Raw genomic sequence first — 15,655 nt, forward strand, 5'->3', positions numbered from 1 at the left:
GGGTCAGTGAGTGTTTTATGAAGTACCATATTTCATTGTGTATAAATTGAGTTTTGAAGCTCAATTTTTAATTCTTAAAATTCAACCTTGACTTGCACACCATGTCACTGTCCCCTCTTGAGTGGTGCTGGGCTCAGCGCTCAACTTAAACTGGCCCCTGTGCACCCTCACTGTGGGCCGGGCACCCAGGGAGTGGACATGTGCCGCAGTGCCTCTTGTAAGGGTCGGAACCAGGCTTGGTGCTTGGTTGGCACAACCCCATCCCCTGTGAGTGGCGCTGCCTGGGCCATGCCAGCTGAGCCCGGTGCTGCTTGCAGGGGATGGGGCTGTGCCAGCTAATACCAAGTTTGGTACCTGTCTGCTGTGAGTGGTGCTGGGTTTGCTCAGCTGGTGTTGCCAGGCTCGGTGCTCATCTGTTGTAGCCCAGGCAGTGCTGCCCAGAGGGGGTGGGGCTGCACCAGCCAAACACCAAGCCTGTCCTTATCCCTTGTGAGCAGTGCAGGGCTCGGCTGGTGTAGCCCCATCCCCCACGAGTGGTGCTGCCTGGGCCACACCAGCTGAGCAGCAAGCCTGGCACCGCTTGCAGGGGATGGGGCTGGGCTCGGTGCTCAGCAGCGCCACTTGCAACAGACAGGGCCAGGCGAACTGCTCGGCTGGCGCGCCCCATCCTTTGGGACTGGTGGTGGGCTCAGCATTAGGCTGGTGTAACCCAGGCAGCACCACTTGCAGGGGACAGGGCCATGCCAGCTGAGCCCAGCCCTGTCTCCTGCAAGCAGCACTGTGGCACATGTCCACACCCCAGGTGCCTGGCCTGCAATGAGGGTACATGGAGCCTGGTATAAGTTGACCCCATATTTCTGATCCAAAAAAGTAGGTTGACTTATACACTGGATCTATGAAATTCTTAACTTTTGGATCAGGAAAATCTGGTCAACTTATGTACCATGTCAACCTATACACCCTGAAATACGGTCACACACAATTGTGCTGCTTTAATGGGTGCTTTTTCACTGTGCTCCTAAACTTCAGTGGTTCTCTCCTAGCACTTGGTTGTTAATTTGCTGTCAGCGCTTGAAGTAACCAATGTACTTTCTTTGTAGGTTTCTTTAGGCGGCTTTGAGATCACTCCACCAGTGGTTTTGAGATTGAAATGTGGCTCAGGGCCTGTTTATGTTAGTGGCCAGCACCTTGTAGGCAAGTATTTTTTTTTTGTTGTTTCTCCCCTCTCCCTCCATTTAGTTTTAAAACTTTTTTTTTATGCAAGGTGAATAACTCTCCAAATAGATTAACCAATTCAATAAACTGACCAGATTAGATTAGTTTGTATCAAAACCTGATAAAACTCCTTCTGTTGGATACTTATCAAGCTGCTGTTATTAGTCCTACTGACAAACCTGTGTCCTGTGTTTGTGAAGCCCAGTGGGATTCACTCAACCTTTTTTGCTCCTGTGGGGCAGGGTGTGTCCATAGGACAGATCCAGCCCTGAGACTGCCTCCTCTGTGTGCCAGGCTCAGGGAATGGGCCCTCAGGCTCAGCTCTGCCTCGGTGCTGGGATTGGGCCCTAGAGCATGGGATCATGCCCTCCCAGCTCCCTGGCATCCTGGGATTGGGTGCTGGGTCCCAGCATCCTGGGATGAGGCATCCGATTCAGCATGCAGGTTCCACTACTTCCCACACGTCTAGATATTTTGATGGTGGAAGAGTGGTGCCACTGCTTTCCTGCTGCCAAATTTTCCCACCTGTGGGGAGCCCTGTAGGCTTAGGGTTGAACAAACAGTAAAACTTTCTTCTCTGGCAATAGGCTTTTCTATGAAAGTGAGACTTGATGATCTAGCTGTAAAGACCCAAGAAAATTCTGGGAACTTGAACATATCCTTTTTTAGAGCTTTATTTTTCTTGTGGGTCTTTGGTCCCTCTCCCTCCCCTCCTCATGCCTTTTTCAGACCTGAGCAGGATAGAATTATTCTCTCTCCTCCCTGTCTCTTCCTCCCTGCCCCCCCCCAACCGCATATGTGGCTACTCATGCAAACTATGGAACTTTATTTTCTCGAGCAGCCAGTTTTATAACTTTCTCTGATTTAGCAGTCCAAAAAGACCACTTCTGTTAAAGTAGCGTGCTACTTTCTCTAAGCATCTAGTTTTAAAAGTTAGGGTGAACATGTAATACCTCACCCTTTCTGGAAATTCACAAGTACATTACCTTGAAACTACTACTTACGGGTAAAATAAATGATCACTCTAGGTCAGTGGTGCCCAACATTTTTGTCTGGCGGGCTGGATGGACAATGCCCACTCTCTGGGCCAGATCTGGCTGCAGCCTTGCAGATGGGGTAGGCCTCATTGAGCTATGTCGAGAGGTACTGGGGGCAGGGCCAGCCCAATGCAGACACGCACAGGAATGGAGCTTCACCTGCCCCACAGCGGTGTGGAAGGGAGCCAAGTGGCCATTTGGGTTTGGGAACAGGTAAGTGTGGCCATATTAATGGTCTTCCCCACTGACAAATTCTGGACCTGTGCCAGAGACTAAACACTCCTGTTCTACATATAGATAATGCTTTTCTTTTTTCTTTTTTTTGGCTCTTACTTGCTAAATTTACTGTTTTCATGCATATGAAATTTCATGTATTGCTGTCTTATTTGCTTAGCCCTAGAGGAAGAACCAGAGTCAGATGATGAGGAAGATGATGTGAAGATGGTAAACCCTTTAAAAAGACCAGCAGGTGGTGCAACAGTGAAAACACCCCAGGTAGATTGGAGGTTTCTTTCTTGGAACAGTTGATACTATTGCCTAGAGCAGAACAGGCAGCTGTATTCCCCACAGTGATGTAGCATCTATTGACATGGAGATGAGTCTGAACTTGGAATTCTAACAGGACCTACAAATACATAGTTTTTAAGTATTTGCTATTTTTGTGTGTGTGTTAGTATTGCAGTTTTAATTTGCTTTTATTGTGAAGCTTCTGGAGTTCAGTTATAAATAGCAGGAATGTCTACTTTCACCACTTCAGTTTGAGGTCCTGTTTATGAAATTGCCGGTTACTTAAATTGGTTATGTAGATGGCATAATTCATCTGAATATCAATTTGGCAGAAGAGCAGATTCCCATTCATGATCCTTGTGTATATTTTGTGACTAGAACCAGTAATTCTTAAAAGTAATGAAATACGTAATTTTTTTTTTTTTTTTTTTTTTTTTTTTTTTAAAAAAAAAAAAAAAAAAAAAAAAAAAAAAATTAATTTTTTTTTTTTTTTTTTTTTTTTTTTTTTTAAAGAAAAAAATGAAATTGTCAGAAGATGATGATGAGGATGAAGATGACGATGATGACGATGATGATGAGTGTGTATTTTTTTTCTTACTTGTTTCCATGGTGGTTTTTGAACTTGTAGTTTCAGGCATAATTATTTCAATACGAAACAGCCATAGCATAATTGGATCCTGATATTTTGTTTAGGGTTTGCTTTTCATTATACTAAGAAAATCTCTACTCCTTGAAAATGTCTAATTTCAAAATAAGGTTACTGATATACTAATTAATTCCAATACTGACTTGTTGGGGAAGTTACTGGAGGTTTCATTTGAAAAAACATGCAAGAATCCTTTTAGATAAGTGTTATAGATCATCTGGTAGAACACAAATAATTTTCTGAGGCAGATAAATGAATGCAGAAGCTTTGGCTGGAGTGATTCCAAGAGTTGGTGTACAGTCCCAGAGTTACGTGGTCAGTTGAAAACAGACTTGATCTGAGATGAGATTTGGCTTTGTGGTTATCAGAGATGGAGGAGTGGTCTTCAGTAAGAAAACATCTGAAGTTTTTAAAATATTATCACTTTAATTTTGAACACTCCTTTTAAATTAGGATCCTGCTTATCATAAAACCAATTTGATATTGAAAGATGCATGCAAGCTCATAGGGACAGAAATTGCACACAAACCAATATAAGTGACTGGAAGCAGGTTCAGATCTGTAACGCAACATTAGTTCAGTGCACATAAACCACTTTCAAAATGGCTGAAACCTGTTTAAGATAAACCCAGATGGATGTAGTATCAGACTTGGCTGATTTAGTTCAAATTGGTTTACTGAACTTCTGTCCCAAATCCCCTCCAGATTCAAGATGACTCTCAGTTCCCCAGCATCCCAGGATGCTTTGTACCTTCTTTGCAAATCCCTCCTTGCAGGATGGTCAAGGTAGCCTTGGCCCAAGCTGTCTGTTCCAGCTAACCTGGGAGGTGTGCTCTGGTGCAGTGTTTCTCAACCCTGTGGGTCATGACCAGGAATCTGGGTTTTCCATTTCCCGTGGAAAAGAGAAAACCACAGATTCCCTGTTTCTATCGGAGAAAACATGGATTTCTCTTTTTAGCAGAGAAATCCGCAGATTCTCTGCCTTTGCAAGGAGCTCTTGCAGGCTGGCACAGCTCCAGCCTGCAAGAGCTGATTTGCAAAAAGGGCAGAAACCTCTCAGCCCTGGCTGGAGGGAGAAGGGGGATGGTGGGGCCTGAGCCTCTGAAGCAGCCAAGGCTGGGCTCAGGTTCAGACTCGCCTTTTGCCCCTGGAGCATGGAGGTAAGTGGGGCTGTGGGGCAGGGCTGGGGAAGGTGGTTGGGGACTGAGGGAACAGGGTACTGTCGGCCCCAGTGGCACATTGCAGCTGGGAGCAGGGCCAAGGGTTGAGGGCAGGGGTGCCCCTCTGCAGGGGTGGTTTGTGGGCAAGTGATATACGGGGCGGTCTGGTGGTGCCTGCCATGTGCAGGCTGCACACACGCTGCCCAGCCAGCTCCCTGGGGGAGAGGGAGGCTGGCATGTGGCCAGAGCACAGCTCTGTGGCAGGCTCTGCGGGGGGGGGGGGGGGGGGGGGGGGGGGGGGGGGGGGGGGGGGGGGGGGGGGGGGGGGGGGGGGGGGGGGGGGGGGGGGGGGGGGTGGGTTTCAGCTTGCACGTGGCAGCCGCTGGCATTTACTTGGACACCCGTGACTGGGGCAGCCCATGCCAGCAGTGATGGCCACTGCGTACAAAACTTGCTGCTGTGGAGCCATGCTTGGAACTGTGCTGCGCCGCTGACGCCAGCTGCACAGGTGATAATGGGGATGGGAATGGCTGCGTGCTACCTGGCCACCACTATGCTGTTCCCTGGCGGCTGGCCACATGGCTCCAGCTCCATGATGGCAGCAGGAGGTTTTGGAGGCAGTGGCTGTCACCGCCATCACGGGCCTCCAGGTAAGCGGCAGCGGCGGCCACATGCAAGCCCCCCACACTCCCATCCCTTGCCATGGCTGCAGAGCCAGCCATGGAGCTATGCTCTGGCTGTGTGCCAGCCTCCCCCTCCCCTGGGCAGCCAGCTGGGTGGCATGTGCGCGGCTCGCACGTGGCCACCACACTGCGCCCTGTATCACTTGCCCGCAAAGTACCCCTACCCCTGGCCCTGCTCCTGGCTGTGATGTGCTGCCTGGGGCTGGCAGCACCCCCTGCTCCCTCAGCCCCCAACCATCTTCCCCCGCCCTGCCCCATGGCCCCCAAGCCCCACTTACCTCTAGGATACAGGGGCGAAGGGCATGGCTATGTGGTGGCAGCGCTTGCCCACAAAGCCTTCCCCCCCCGCCTGCATGCAGCCGCCACCACCCCACACCACTGCGGAGCCATGCCGCTGCATGCAAGCCCCCTGTTTTACTCCCTGGCTGGGCGGCATGTACATAGCCCGCACACGGTGGTTGCTACCACGCTGCTGCTGCTGCGCCCTGTGCCATTTGTACACAAAGTCATTCAGGTCACCGTGGGATGGTAGCGCAGGGTGCAGTGGCAGAATTGCAGTGGTGAACCTCCTGTCAGGCCACCTGGCATGCATGTGGCTCAGTGGCACCTCTGCTCACCGCCACCCAGCCCTGCTCCTGGGAGTGGGCACAGGGGCACGTTCCCTCCCTTCTTGATCTAACCCTCCAACACACCTTCCCTTTCCCCTGACCTGCCCCGTCCGCCCCCCACACTTACCTGCTGGAGTGGGTGTCAGTATCTGCATGTCTGGGGGGCTGTTGAGATGGTGAGGGGGGAGTGTGGGGGACCAGCAGCCACCTCTGTCCCTATCCTGTTGCCCCCACACAGTGGATGGCTGGGGGCAATAGTTTAGGAGTGAGGAGTGCCAGCAGAGCAAGGAGGCTGTTTTCTGCTTGAATTATTTACTGGGTCAGGACTGGCCATCAAAGTTTACAAATGGGTCGTGGTACAAAGGTTTAGAATTGCTGCTCCAGCACCCCCTGGCTTTTGGCCTGAGACACTGCAGGCACCTGGCTGTATAGCGGGAATCGAAAGTGAAAGTTTGCTTATTGGTTCGATCTGTGCAGTTTAGACTAACCTGCAAAGATTAAATAGATTCAGCCTTGGCCTTTTGACTGTCTGTATTTAGCCCTAATATATGCATAAAGTTAGCTACTTATCTTCCATCAACAGTGTTCCCTTAACCCAAGTCACTGTCCACAAAGGAGATGGTTCCTTTCAGTCTCCAACATATCTGACCTTTTTCTAGAATGGTTTGATTCTGGGATACCCCCACCGTGTATGGTAGAACATTTGCCTGTTCCTGTACCTAAAATATGTTTAATTGTAAGTAGGATGAGATGTCTGTCATCAGTGTGTTTTTTCTCGCATGCAACATGCACAGCTGGAAATTGGGGTGCACATTATAAGCAAGGAAACAATGCAGTAGCAGTTTCTGCATCAGCAAAAAGTAATGCTGCTGTGCTATGTTGCACATGGGACTCCCTAGCTGCTGGCTGTGGATACTTTCTTCCCCCAGCCCCTCGCTGCAGAAGCTGCTACGTACTGGTATTTTCAGGGACTTTTTTTTTCCTTCATTCTGCCTTTCAAAAACATGGTGTGTATCTCTTTCAGAGGTGTGTTGTATATGATAAAATATGGTATTTTTCCGTTTGATTTTGTGTGGTGAGATACTTGTTTCTAAAATATTTTTAAAAGTTTCTTGTTGAGTCTTCAGAATTGACCAGCTCACCAGTGTTTTACATAATGTATATGTGGGTAGTGACAAAATTCATGTACTCGGGTCACATTTGTTGCTAGCATGGTAAGAATATGTAAAACGTGGACAGGAAAGCGCTCCAAACTTTGAATTCTCTAAATTTGCTTTGACACTTCTAGTTTGGATAACAAAACATTAAACTCTAGTACAGGGATAATCGGTGCTTTTGGCTTGAGTGCCAGAAACACCGCAACCATAATCCACACCTCGATTTGGTGTGCCAGGGGCAGACGGCAGGGGAGCTGTGAGAGGCCTGATCCTCGTTGCTGGTGGCGGGTGCATGCGTGCCTCTGGGCTGAGGTCAGGGGAAGAGCTGGGGCAGTGCAACCCTGGCCCTTCCCCCACCATCAGTCCAGAAGCGCATATGTAGTCTCTGGGGCTCTGGACCCCAGTGCGGCTGCTTGCAGCCTCATGGCTGCCTGTTCCATGGTTTGCCATGGAACCCAGGCTGCTTGCAGCTTCCAGATGCCTGCTGCAAGCAGCCTGAGATCCATGGTCAGCAGCAGCTGCCCAAGAGCCCAGGCTGGCTGTAGGGTGCCAAGCAAAGTGGCCATGTGCACTTGGTGTTGCTGACCCATACTCTGGTACACTGTTTAGAATATTGTTCTTCTAGATTTGTTTTTAAGAGTCAGTATACTTCATAATAAAACTTTAAAGTGAAAGAGTGAAAAATGGGACTAAATAATAAAAAATGCCCATTTCAGCTAATTGGCACCATGGTGTTATGTACTGATGTAAAATATCTAAGAAACGTACCTTTCAATTGTAGTGATGATGAAGATTTCTTTGAAGATGAAGAAGAGGAGAAGACTCCAGTGAAGAAAGTGAGTCCTTTTACATGCTTGAAACGATGAGTTAACTGTTTTCAGAAATTGCTTTTTTTTGAGACATTGGAGTGTCTAATGGTGCAAGCATGGGAATGTAGTAGAGATAACCAGCCCTTATCTTAATAAATGCTGCACTACAGGTTTGAGAGAAGACAGAAAGGAAGAACGGGTAGACTATCCATAATAAATGTTTTATCTGAAATGGCAAGAAAATACTCAAGTAACCTGTGAGGTGGGCTTTTCTTGGGACTGGTGACACTTTGCAGAACAGTTAAAGCCTTGTGCCAGAGGTAGCAGAAAGGGACTATGACTTGTGCTCTTGCATAGGTTCTGATCTCTTCACTGAAGACTAGCTGTGCATGCTTTATTTTAAACTGTCATTTGCTAACATGTACAAGCAGCCTTTGGAATAGGGATTGCAATCTGCGTTTCTTCTTTTTTTGTCACTGAACTAGTGAGTTAGTGAGGGTCTCGGACATGGTGCTTTTTTTTTTCCGTTTTTTTTCCCCCCCCCCCCCCAATTCTCTCAAGGAAATTCTTTCCCTCCCTCCCCCCCAGAATTGCACAGTACCTCAGTTTCAGTAGGAGGAATAGACATCCCAGAGCAATCTGTAGCAGGTATTTAGAGCTGTGTGTTTGAATCCTGTCATGCTGGTGAGGATGCAGATTATATGTATAGAGTTTTGCGGAAGAATACCCAGAGTGTTTTTAACATGCACTTCAGATCTGGAGTGGAACATGGGCAGTATATGCTTGGGAACCAGCAGACTGGGACATCCTGCAACTGCAGTGTAAGTCCTAAAAAAAAAAAAAAAAAAAAAAAAAAAAGTTTAAGAAACAGCCCTGTCTTCCACAATGATCTTAGATGCCCAGTTCTGGGGTAGTGTTTTATTTGGGGAATTAATGGAGGGGAGATTGGCCAGGTAGGTTGCCAGTTGCTTTTAAACAGGTGAGCTCAAGGAAAGGGACCCATAATACAGTACCAAACCAGAGTCAGAATATAGCTGTGGTTTTAAATAAGGATACCATTTTTGTTTTTGGTTCTACTGTGTAACCTGTCTTCAAATGCCTGAAGTATGCAGCTTTCACACTGATTCTTTCTGAATGAATTTTCCAAACTTGTAAGTGGAGAACATTGGAAGAGTGAACCTGTTAGCCTGGGACTTTCAAGCAATAGTTACTCTAGATTCTTATGGATACAGGCCCATGATGCATTTAATTTAGTGTAGGTTATCTCAAATATGCACCAGTCTTGTCAGTGTTATCACACTTGGAGTTCCTAGTACTGTCCCTTACCACTAGGTGGTGGGAAGCCATTTATGAACCGTTTCACTTGACTACAACCTTTGTGCTGCAGTATGAGGTTAAGTGTGATACTTGCATGCTTTCAGCCTGCCCGGGATTCTTCAGCAAAAAATAAGCAGAAATCAAAACAGAATGGAAAAGATTCGAAGCCGTCCACGCCAGCTAAATCAAATGTGAGTGACCACTTGGTATCCATTTTAATACCATTTTAATTCTGGTGTAAAAGAAGTTTGTTTCCAAACTCTAAATGTATGCTTGAAGTGAACATAGTATACCCACAGTGCCAGGATCTCTTGTAGTTAAATCCCTTTGGAGGTCCGTACAATTCAGTAGTATGTCAAGGGAAGTTGGGTGGTATGGCAGTCCTGGATTATTTGTCATAACTAGCGTTCCAGTCTAAACTGGTATCATTTTGATCATGCGCATTTTTACAGGTTTGGTCTGAAATATTTCTGGCCCGCACAATGTATTGGTTCCTGTATGTAAAGAGATGCTAAATATTTTGTGAAAGATTTTGAATGTTGCCTGGCAAGCTCCCAGACCTTCTCTTTCATGCCTGTGGAAAAGATTTGTGGTCCTTCTCCCCCCCCCCCACTGTTATCTAAACTTATGACAATGACATTCCTTGGATGCTGTCACTATATATCAAGCTAAATTCGTGTTGAACTGCCATCAAGATGATTTGTCAGTTTTTTATCTGAGTTGGTGTATAATCTTTTGACTTTTTCAGTAACTTTGGTATTAGTTTTGCATAGGAGCTTGCCTTTTAATTCACTCAGGAGAATTGGAGTAAAGATGGGAGAGGAGAGTTGAGATGTAAACTCTTCAATTAGTAGCAGTTCAAACTAATTTTTTTGCTAGAAAGGCAAGAAAATATCTGGCCAAACTGTAGTATACTGTTAAATGTTTGCAAGGATCTAGGGTGCAATTAAGTTGGCAATAACACCTGCTTCATTGATCATAAGTGTTACAATTGATGTTGCTGGCTAACTGAGTTGGGCTTCAAGGGATAGATATTTTTTGAACAAAAAGAACTTGGGTAATGCATGGAGAACTAGTAACACTGAATATTTTACAAAGTAAATTTACAGCAAGAATTTTGCAGTAATAAGTTTGAGTTGTTTTTGTACGCTTGAATCATTAAAACTTGTCATCACATGAAGTGAGAAACAACAAGGCCTTCACTAGTAGCATTGCTAAAGATTGAATACCTACAGTTCTTGAAATGCATTTATGTACTGGAACAAGAATAACGATTTGTTAAATAATCTTAGTGTTTGTTCTTATATGGGCTACATTCCACAGATTCATCATATATGTTTTGAACAATGTATTTATAACTTAAAGTAATATTTGAAGCTGTGAAAGAATTTCAGTAGGTTTTTAGAAACTTGTAATTTCCTCAGAAAATGAGTAACAAAATTAACTGTTTCAGACACCGGCATCTAATAAAAAAGAAAAGAAACCGCCAACTCCAAAATCGCCAAAAGGACCACTCTCACTGGAAGAGATCAAAGCAAAAATGCAGGCAACCGTAGAGAAGGTAAGCTGTTGAGGTTTTAGCTTTAGGTAATTTCATCTATAAAGCTGATAGGAAGTAAGCAAAATATACTGAGTTTGGGGGTGTTTGACATGCAACACATTACACTGATGGTGGAGAGAAATGCTTGCCAAATGAAAAACCTCTCCATTGAAGAACAAGGAGCCCAAATGGGGAAGAGATCTTCTATGCAAGTGAGAAGCCCAGGGGAAAAAAATTGTCCATAGGACAGGCTTACAACCTCAAAATATGATCGTAACCTGTTAACAAACACTCCCAGAGTGTGTGCTGTAAGGTCACTGTAAAAGGTACTGACGTGGAAAACATTTAATTTTAATCAGAAAGTTACCCCAAAAAGTAAAGGGACAGTTTCCATTGAAGCCTTAAGTTGAAAGTTGGCACCAGTAGTACTTTCTCCAGCAGTTATTTTAAAAAGCCCTGCTCTGGTTTTTACAAGTTGAATTTCTAAATTGTCTGCCTTAAGAATATTCTGGGCATTGGATATTAAGTGGATGGAGACATTTCTCCACATCCTTGAGTAAGGTACCTATGGCTCAGAAATGGGTAGAATTTCAGAGCCCTGCTGTGCTCCATGTTTTCTCTTGGCTAGATTTTGGTGGCTTTCTAGCTGTGTGGGGAAATGCAAGTTATACCTGTACCTGGTCACTTTGTCCAGCTTCTTTCAGGCAGCAGGCTAATCTCAAATCTAACCCAATTTTATACCTTTAAGTATTTAAGAACTTTGTGGTCTAAATAAAATTGGTATTAGATTCCCTGGGCAGTAAGTTTGATTCCTTTAAAAGTAAACATTTGTCCTAGACCAAGGACTCTTTAGGAAATCTGTAACGATGAGGCATTTTGATGCACTGCGCCTTAAAATTTTCATGGGCTAAGGGTTCATACATCCTCCATAAATAATTTTCACTTGTATTCTTTGGAGTTTGACTACTTCCATGTATAGGCTAAAAGGACGTTGTCTAATGTATTTAAACTGGTTATCCTTTAAAGGGGACCTCTGACGGTGGCAATGGCTTATGCAGAACAAAGAACTGTTAATACTGTATTTCAGAACTTTGGTCAAAGGTACAAGTGCTGTTTAGTCTGATCGCTTTAGTAGTCTGGGCAAAAACATTTCTTTGAATAGTTATTAAAGTTGGTAAAAATAATCGTTCATTTTACTTAGGTGTTGAATGACCTTTCTAAATGCCTTTAAGAGCTCTTTCACCTTCTGCAGTTCAACATGTAGACCAAGTGGCAAAAAAAAGATGCCAAATCTATAGATGGGTAATGGATGGGTATGTGATAATCGACTGTGTAGGCTATGAATGTTTTGTCAGTGGCCAACTCCCCAGTGTAATCATGAACCTGGACAGTATTGCATGTGTTTTCTTAAGTGTCAGAGCAAGTGTTCATGTTGAGTTTAGTAAATAAGTTCTGCCAAAGTAACTTGCTTTAAATTTCGTCTCATAATAGAAGTCAGTATTTCCTAATACTGCATTTGCTTTTGTTTTCCACTTGCACTACTAAGGATTTAAGATTTAACAGGGTTTTTCGAAGCTACTAAATAGCTTAAACACTAAAAATTGCTTTCCCCCCCCCCCCTCCCCACAATAGGGCACTACCCTTCCTAAACTGGAAGCCAAATTTGTCAACTATGTTAAGAATTGTTTCAGGACACAGGACCAGAAGGTAAGTGAATTTACTGGAGCTTTAATGTAATCCAGAAACTTTTATAACATGATTTATAGATTCTTTTCACTTTTAATCTCTACAAATTTGGACAGTTTCAAAGGGTTACAAACCACAAACAATACTTTGAATTAAAGAAATGGAAAATTTTAAGGGTTTAGTTGGCAAAGATGGTAAAGGTAATATAATAAAATATATTTTCCAGCTTTTATATGGTCAGTAAATTATCTCTTGCTTACTAAATCCACAGAATTTTCCTCTTGGCACCATATTGGCTAAGGAAATGAGCTGCGGTTTTCTCTGCTGCTGAATTTGGCTACTTAGGCTAGTCTGCTCTTCAGCTTTCTTTTGTTGGCAGGGAAGGGGGTGTCTGGGAGGGGAAACTTTTGCAATTGAGATTATGGCAGCCATCATCTTTCTTTCTCCCAAAGTCAACTGAACTCTTGTAAGAGGGCAAGCCAAAAGGTGGTATCAGGAAGCACGTTACTTGAATTAGTTATTATTCAACTTGTATTAGGTTAAACCTGTAAGTCTTGGATTTCTCTATCAAAATTCCTGTAACAGAAGGAATTTTGTCTTTGAGGGAAGAAAAGTTTTATATTTTCCTGTTTCCTTCAGTGGTTCAGAGCTAATCTGATACAGACAAAATGTTTGAAAGAAAATGTTTAAAAGCAGTTAGCCTCGGCTACTGAAGTTAATCTGACATAAGTCAGGTCAGGCAGGCAGAGTTCAGCCAGTGTTCTCCTGACTGGTCCACACCCTTCCTTTTGCTTACCCTGACTAAATTCTTAATGTACACTAAAAAATGTAGTTCTTAAAACTTTAATGGTTTAAGTGTCACTTGTATTTTGAATCCTTGGGGAAAGTTCTATGTGATTTAACAAAAGGCATGTTTTAGGCTCAGCATCCTATGGGAAAGGATTTTTTGTAAGATATTTAAATGAGAAGTTCTGTCCTTTCTAAAAGAGAAAAAATACTTAAAAATTAAAGTTCTAGACCAGCGGGCACCAAACTGCAGCTCATGAGCTGCATGTGTATTGCTGGCACTGTACTTGCAACTTCCTGGAGTCAAAGCCCCTCCCACTTCTCTGCTCTGGGGCTACTGGAGCTGGGGCTGCAGCTGTGCTGCTTAGCTTGGAGCTTGCGTTCCCCACAAGAAAAGCCGGAGCGGCTCAGTGCTGCAGTAGCAGGGGCCTAATCCTGCAAACAGTCCCTGGCTCCTGAATGTTTAACTGGAGAAGTGGGTGGAGCTCTGCAGCTCTTGACCCTCAGTGAAGGACCAGATGTGGGTCCCAGGGTGAGTAACTGTGGCCACACCCCTGTTCTAGACTGATTTTTAGCTACTAACTTAAATCGTATCAAACTGTGAACAGGTAATTGCAGTTCTTAACTACAATTTCTAATCTCTTTTTGCATATATTTTCAGGTCATTCAAGCTCTCTGGCAGTGGAGGCAGACTCTGTAAGAAAAGAAAACAGTTTAAACAGCTCATTAAAATCTGCAGTCTTATTCCTGTAACCATTATTTGGCTGTCCTTTTTAACAAATGCTGAAAGAACTTTCCCTACGGTGTCTGATAAATGTCGTCCAGAATACTTTGCCAAGAATGTGTTGTCCAAAATGCCTGTTTAGTTTTCAAAGATGGAACTCCACCCTTTGCTTAACGTCAAATATGTACGGAATGTTTTGATAAGGCATAGTAGTGTGGTGGTGGTCAGACAAATGGAAACGGTGGGGCGACTAAATGTACATGTGAAAATAAAATTTAGTATTTTGATAAAGTAGTATCATGTGTGAGATGGGGGTTTTTTAAAGTAGGAGTTGCCTGAATACTGACTTAGAAGATTGCAGGAGCTGAAGTTCTCACAGGGTTTGCAAAATTTGTTCAACATGCGTATTGGCATCAATCTTTGATCATAATTTTTGAAATTAGGCCAATCTGTATGTATTGAGCAATTTGTGTTTGGAGCTGATGGTTTTCTCTCTCTTACACTATATACTGTTGTTAAACATTTTAACAGGTACTGATCATTCTTAAGCAGCTACAGAAGTGGCTCCTGAGGAAAATTGTGGATTAGACTGTAAGGAGTTAGGGTAGTGGTCATTTCTATTGAGCCCCTAAATAACTGTATTCTTTGTCTGGAGGCAGTCCCAGACTTGTTAACTCCAGTGAGCATTTTGATTTCTCTGTGTTTCGTGGTCTGCAGTAAAAAAGTGCCAGTTCTCTTCAAGGGGGAGTCTGTCTAGAATTTTGGAGCTAAGAATTCTCAGAAGTTTTTTACAATCACGCTACTTCTAAAGAGGGGTGCCAATCCTAGTGCAGGTTCTCTATCACATCACAGCTTTTATTCCAACCATTAGATGTCCAAGTCCTTCAACAGCTCAGATAATCCTCCTTTGGACAAATGGCGCACAGTTTGTAAGTTTCTAAAACAGCTTCTGGGACAACTGAATGCTCCACAAGTAACTTCACTCAGTGTATAGGGCTGGCTATTCACCGATACTGAGCTAAATGAGGGATGCAAGGCAGTTAAAGTAGCTATGGTTGCTTACAGATGTGCAAAGAAAACAAAGCAGCGCTTTACTTTCATCTCGGGACATACCCACAAGAGGCATCGCATCAGTTTGGCCTGGTTTGTCCAATGTCCATATAGATTGCATCCTTCAGTGGGGCTTTTTGGTTCTTTTTCTACTAGCTGACAGTGGTCTCCAGCCTTCTAAAGTAGGAGATCATTTTTTAATTAAAAAAACCCCCCAGGATCTACTGGGTGCCACTCCCTGCCCTGGCCCAGGATGGTGGGATAAGTGGAGGCCTGAGGGGTACGTGTCCCCCAGTCTGTATGGCAGAGGTGGCTGCTGCTACACGCTGCTCTTTGAGCCCTGCTGCCCCAAGAGCTGTGATGCCATGTGTAGCTGCAGCAGGGAGTAAAGCACAGTGCTCAGCTGCAGCCACCTCTGCCCCACACAGATTTGGGGGGGGGTACATATGCCCCCAGGCCTCTGCTTGCCCCACCACCTACCTGGTCCTGGACCCACTCACCGCAGTCCCTGCTCCTGTCTGTGCCCTGCTCCCTCCTACCACTGGGGCCTCAGTCTATTATTCCCCCCCCCCGTGAGGCAAGATGCAGGACAGAGCTGCGGGTGGCTTGTCTTGGGGGGTGCTGCATGCATGCTGTGAAGGAATGGGGGCTGCGTGCCCGGGATATGCATGGGCCGTGCTGTTCTTGGGGCAGGCGGTGGCAGGGCTGGGGGCCTATGGCAAATTTTCAG

General features: G+C 44.8%; 1 protein-coding gene across 1 annotated transcript in view; it reads left to right on the top strand.

Moving 5' to 3' along the window:
* Window positions 1-14,170, top strand: part of NPM1 (nucleophosmin) — a 23,915-nt gene extending 9,745 nt beyond the window's left edge. Inside the window, exons 4-11 of the mRNA XM_019506536.1 lie at window positions 1,101-1,194; window positions 2,647-2,747; window positions 3,273-3,337; window positions 7,795-7,849; window positions 9,244-9,330; window positions 10,593-10,700; window positions 12,312-12,386; window positions 13,813-14,170. Of these exons, the coding sequence (XP_019362081.1) occupies window positions 1,101-1,194; window positions 2,647-2,747; window positions 3,273-3,337; window positions 7,795-7,849; window positions 9,244-9,330; window positions 10,593-10,700; window positions 12,312-12,386; window positions 13,813-13,851 (624 nt within the window). The 3' untranslated portion in view covers window positions 13,852-14,170. The remainder of the gene's footprint in view (window positions 1-1,100; window positions 1,195-2,646; window positions 2,748-3,272; window positions 3,338-7,794; window positions 7,850-9,243; window positions 9,331-10,592; window positions 10,701-12,311; window positions 12,387-13,812) is intronic.
* Window positions 14,171-15,655: the final 1,485 nt, after the last annotated feature.

This window comes from Gavialis gangeticus, unplaced genomic scaffold, assembly GCF_001723915.1.
Source record: "Gavialis gangeticus isolate Ggan-Ray unplaced genomic scaffold, GavGan_comp1, whole genome shotgun sequence".
NCBI classification, from domain to species: Eukaryota; Metazoa; Chordata; order Crocodylia; family Gavialidae; genus Gavialis; species Gavialis gangeticus.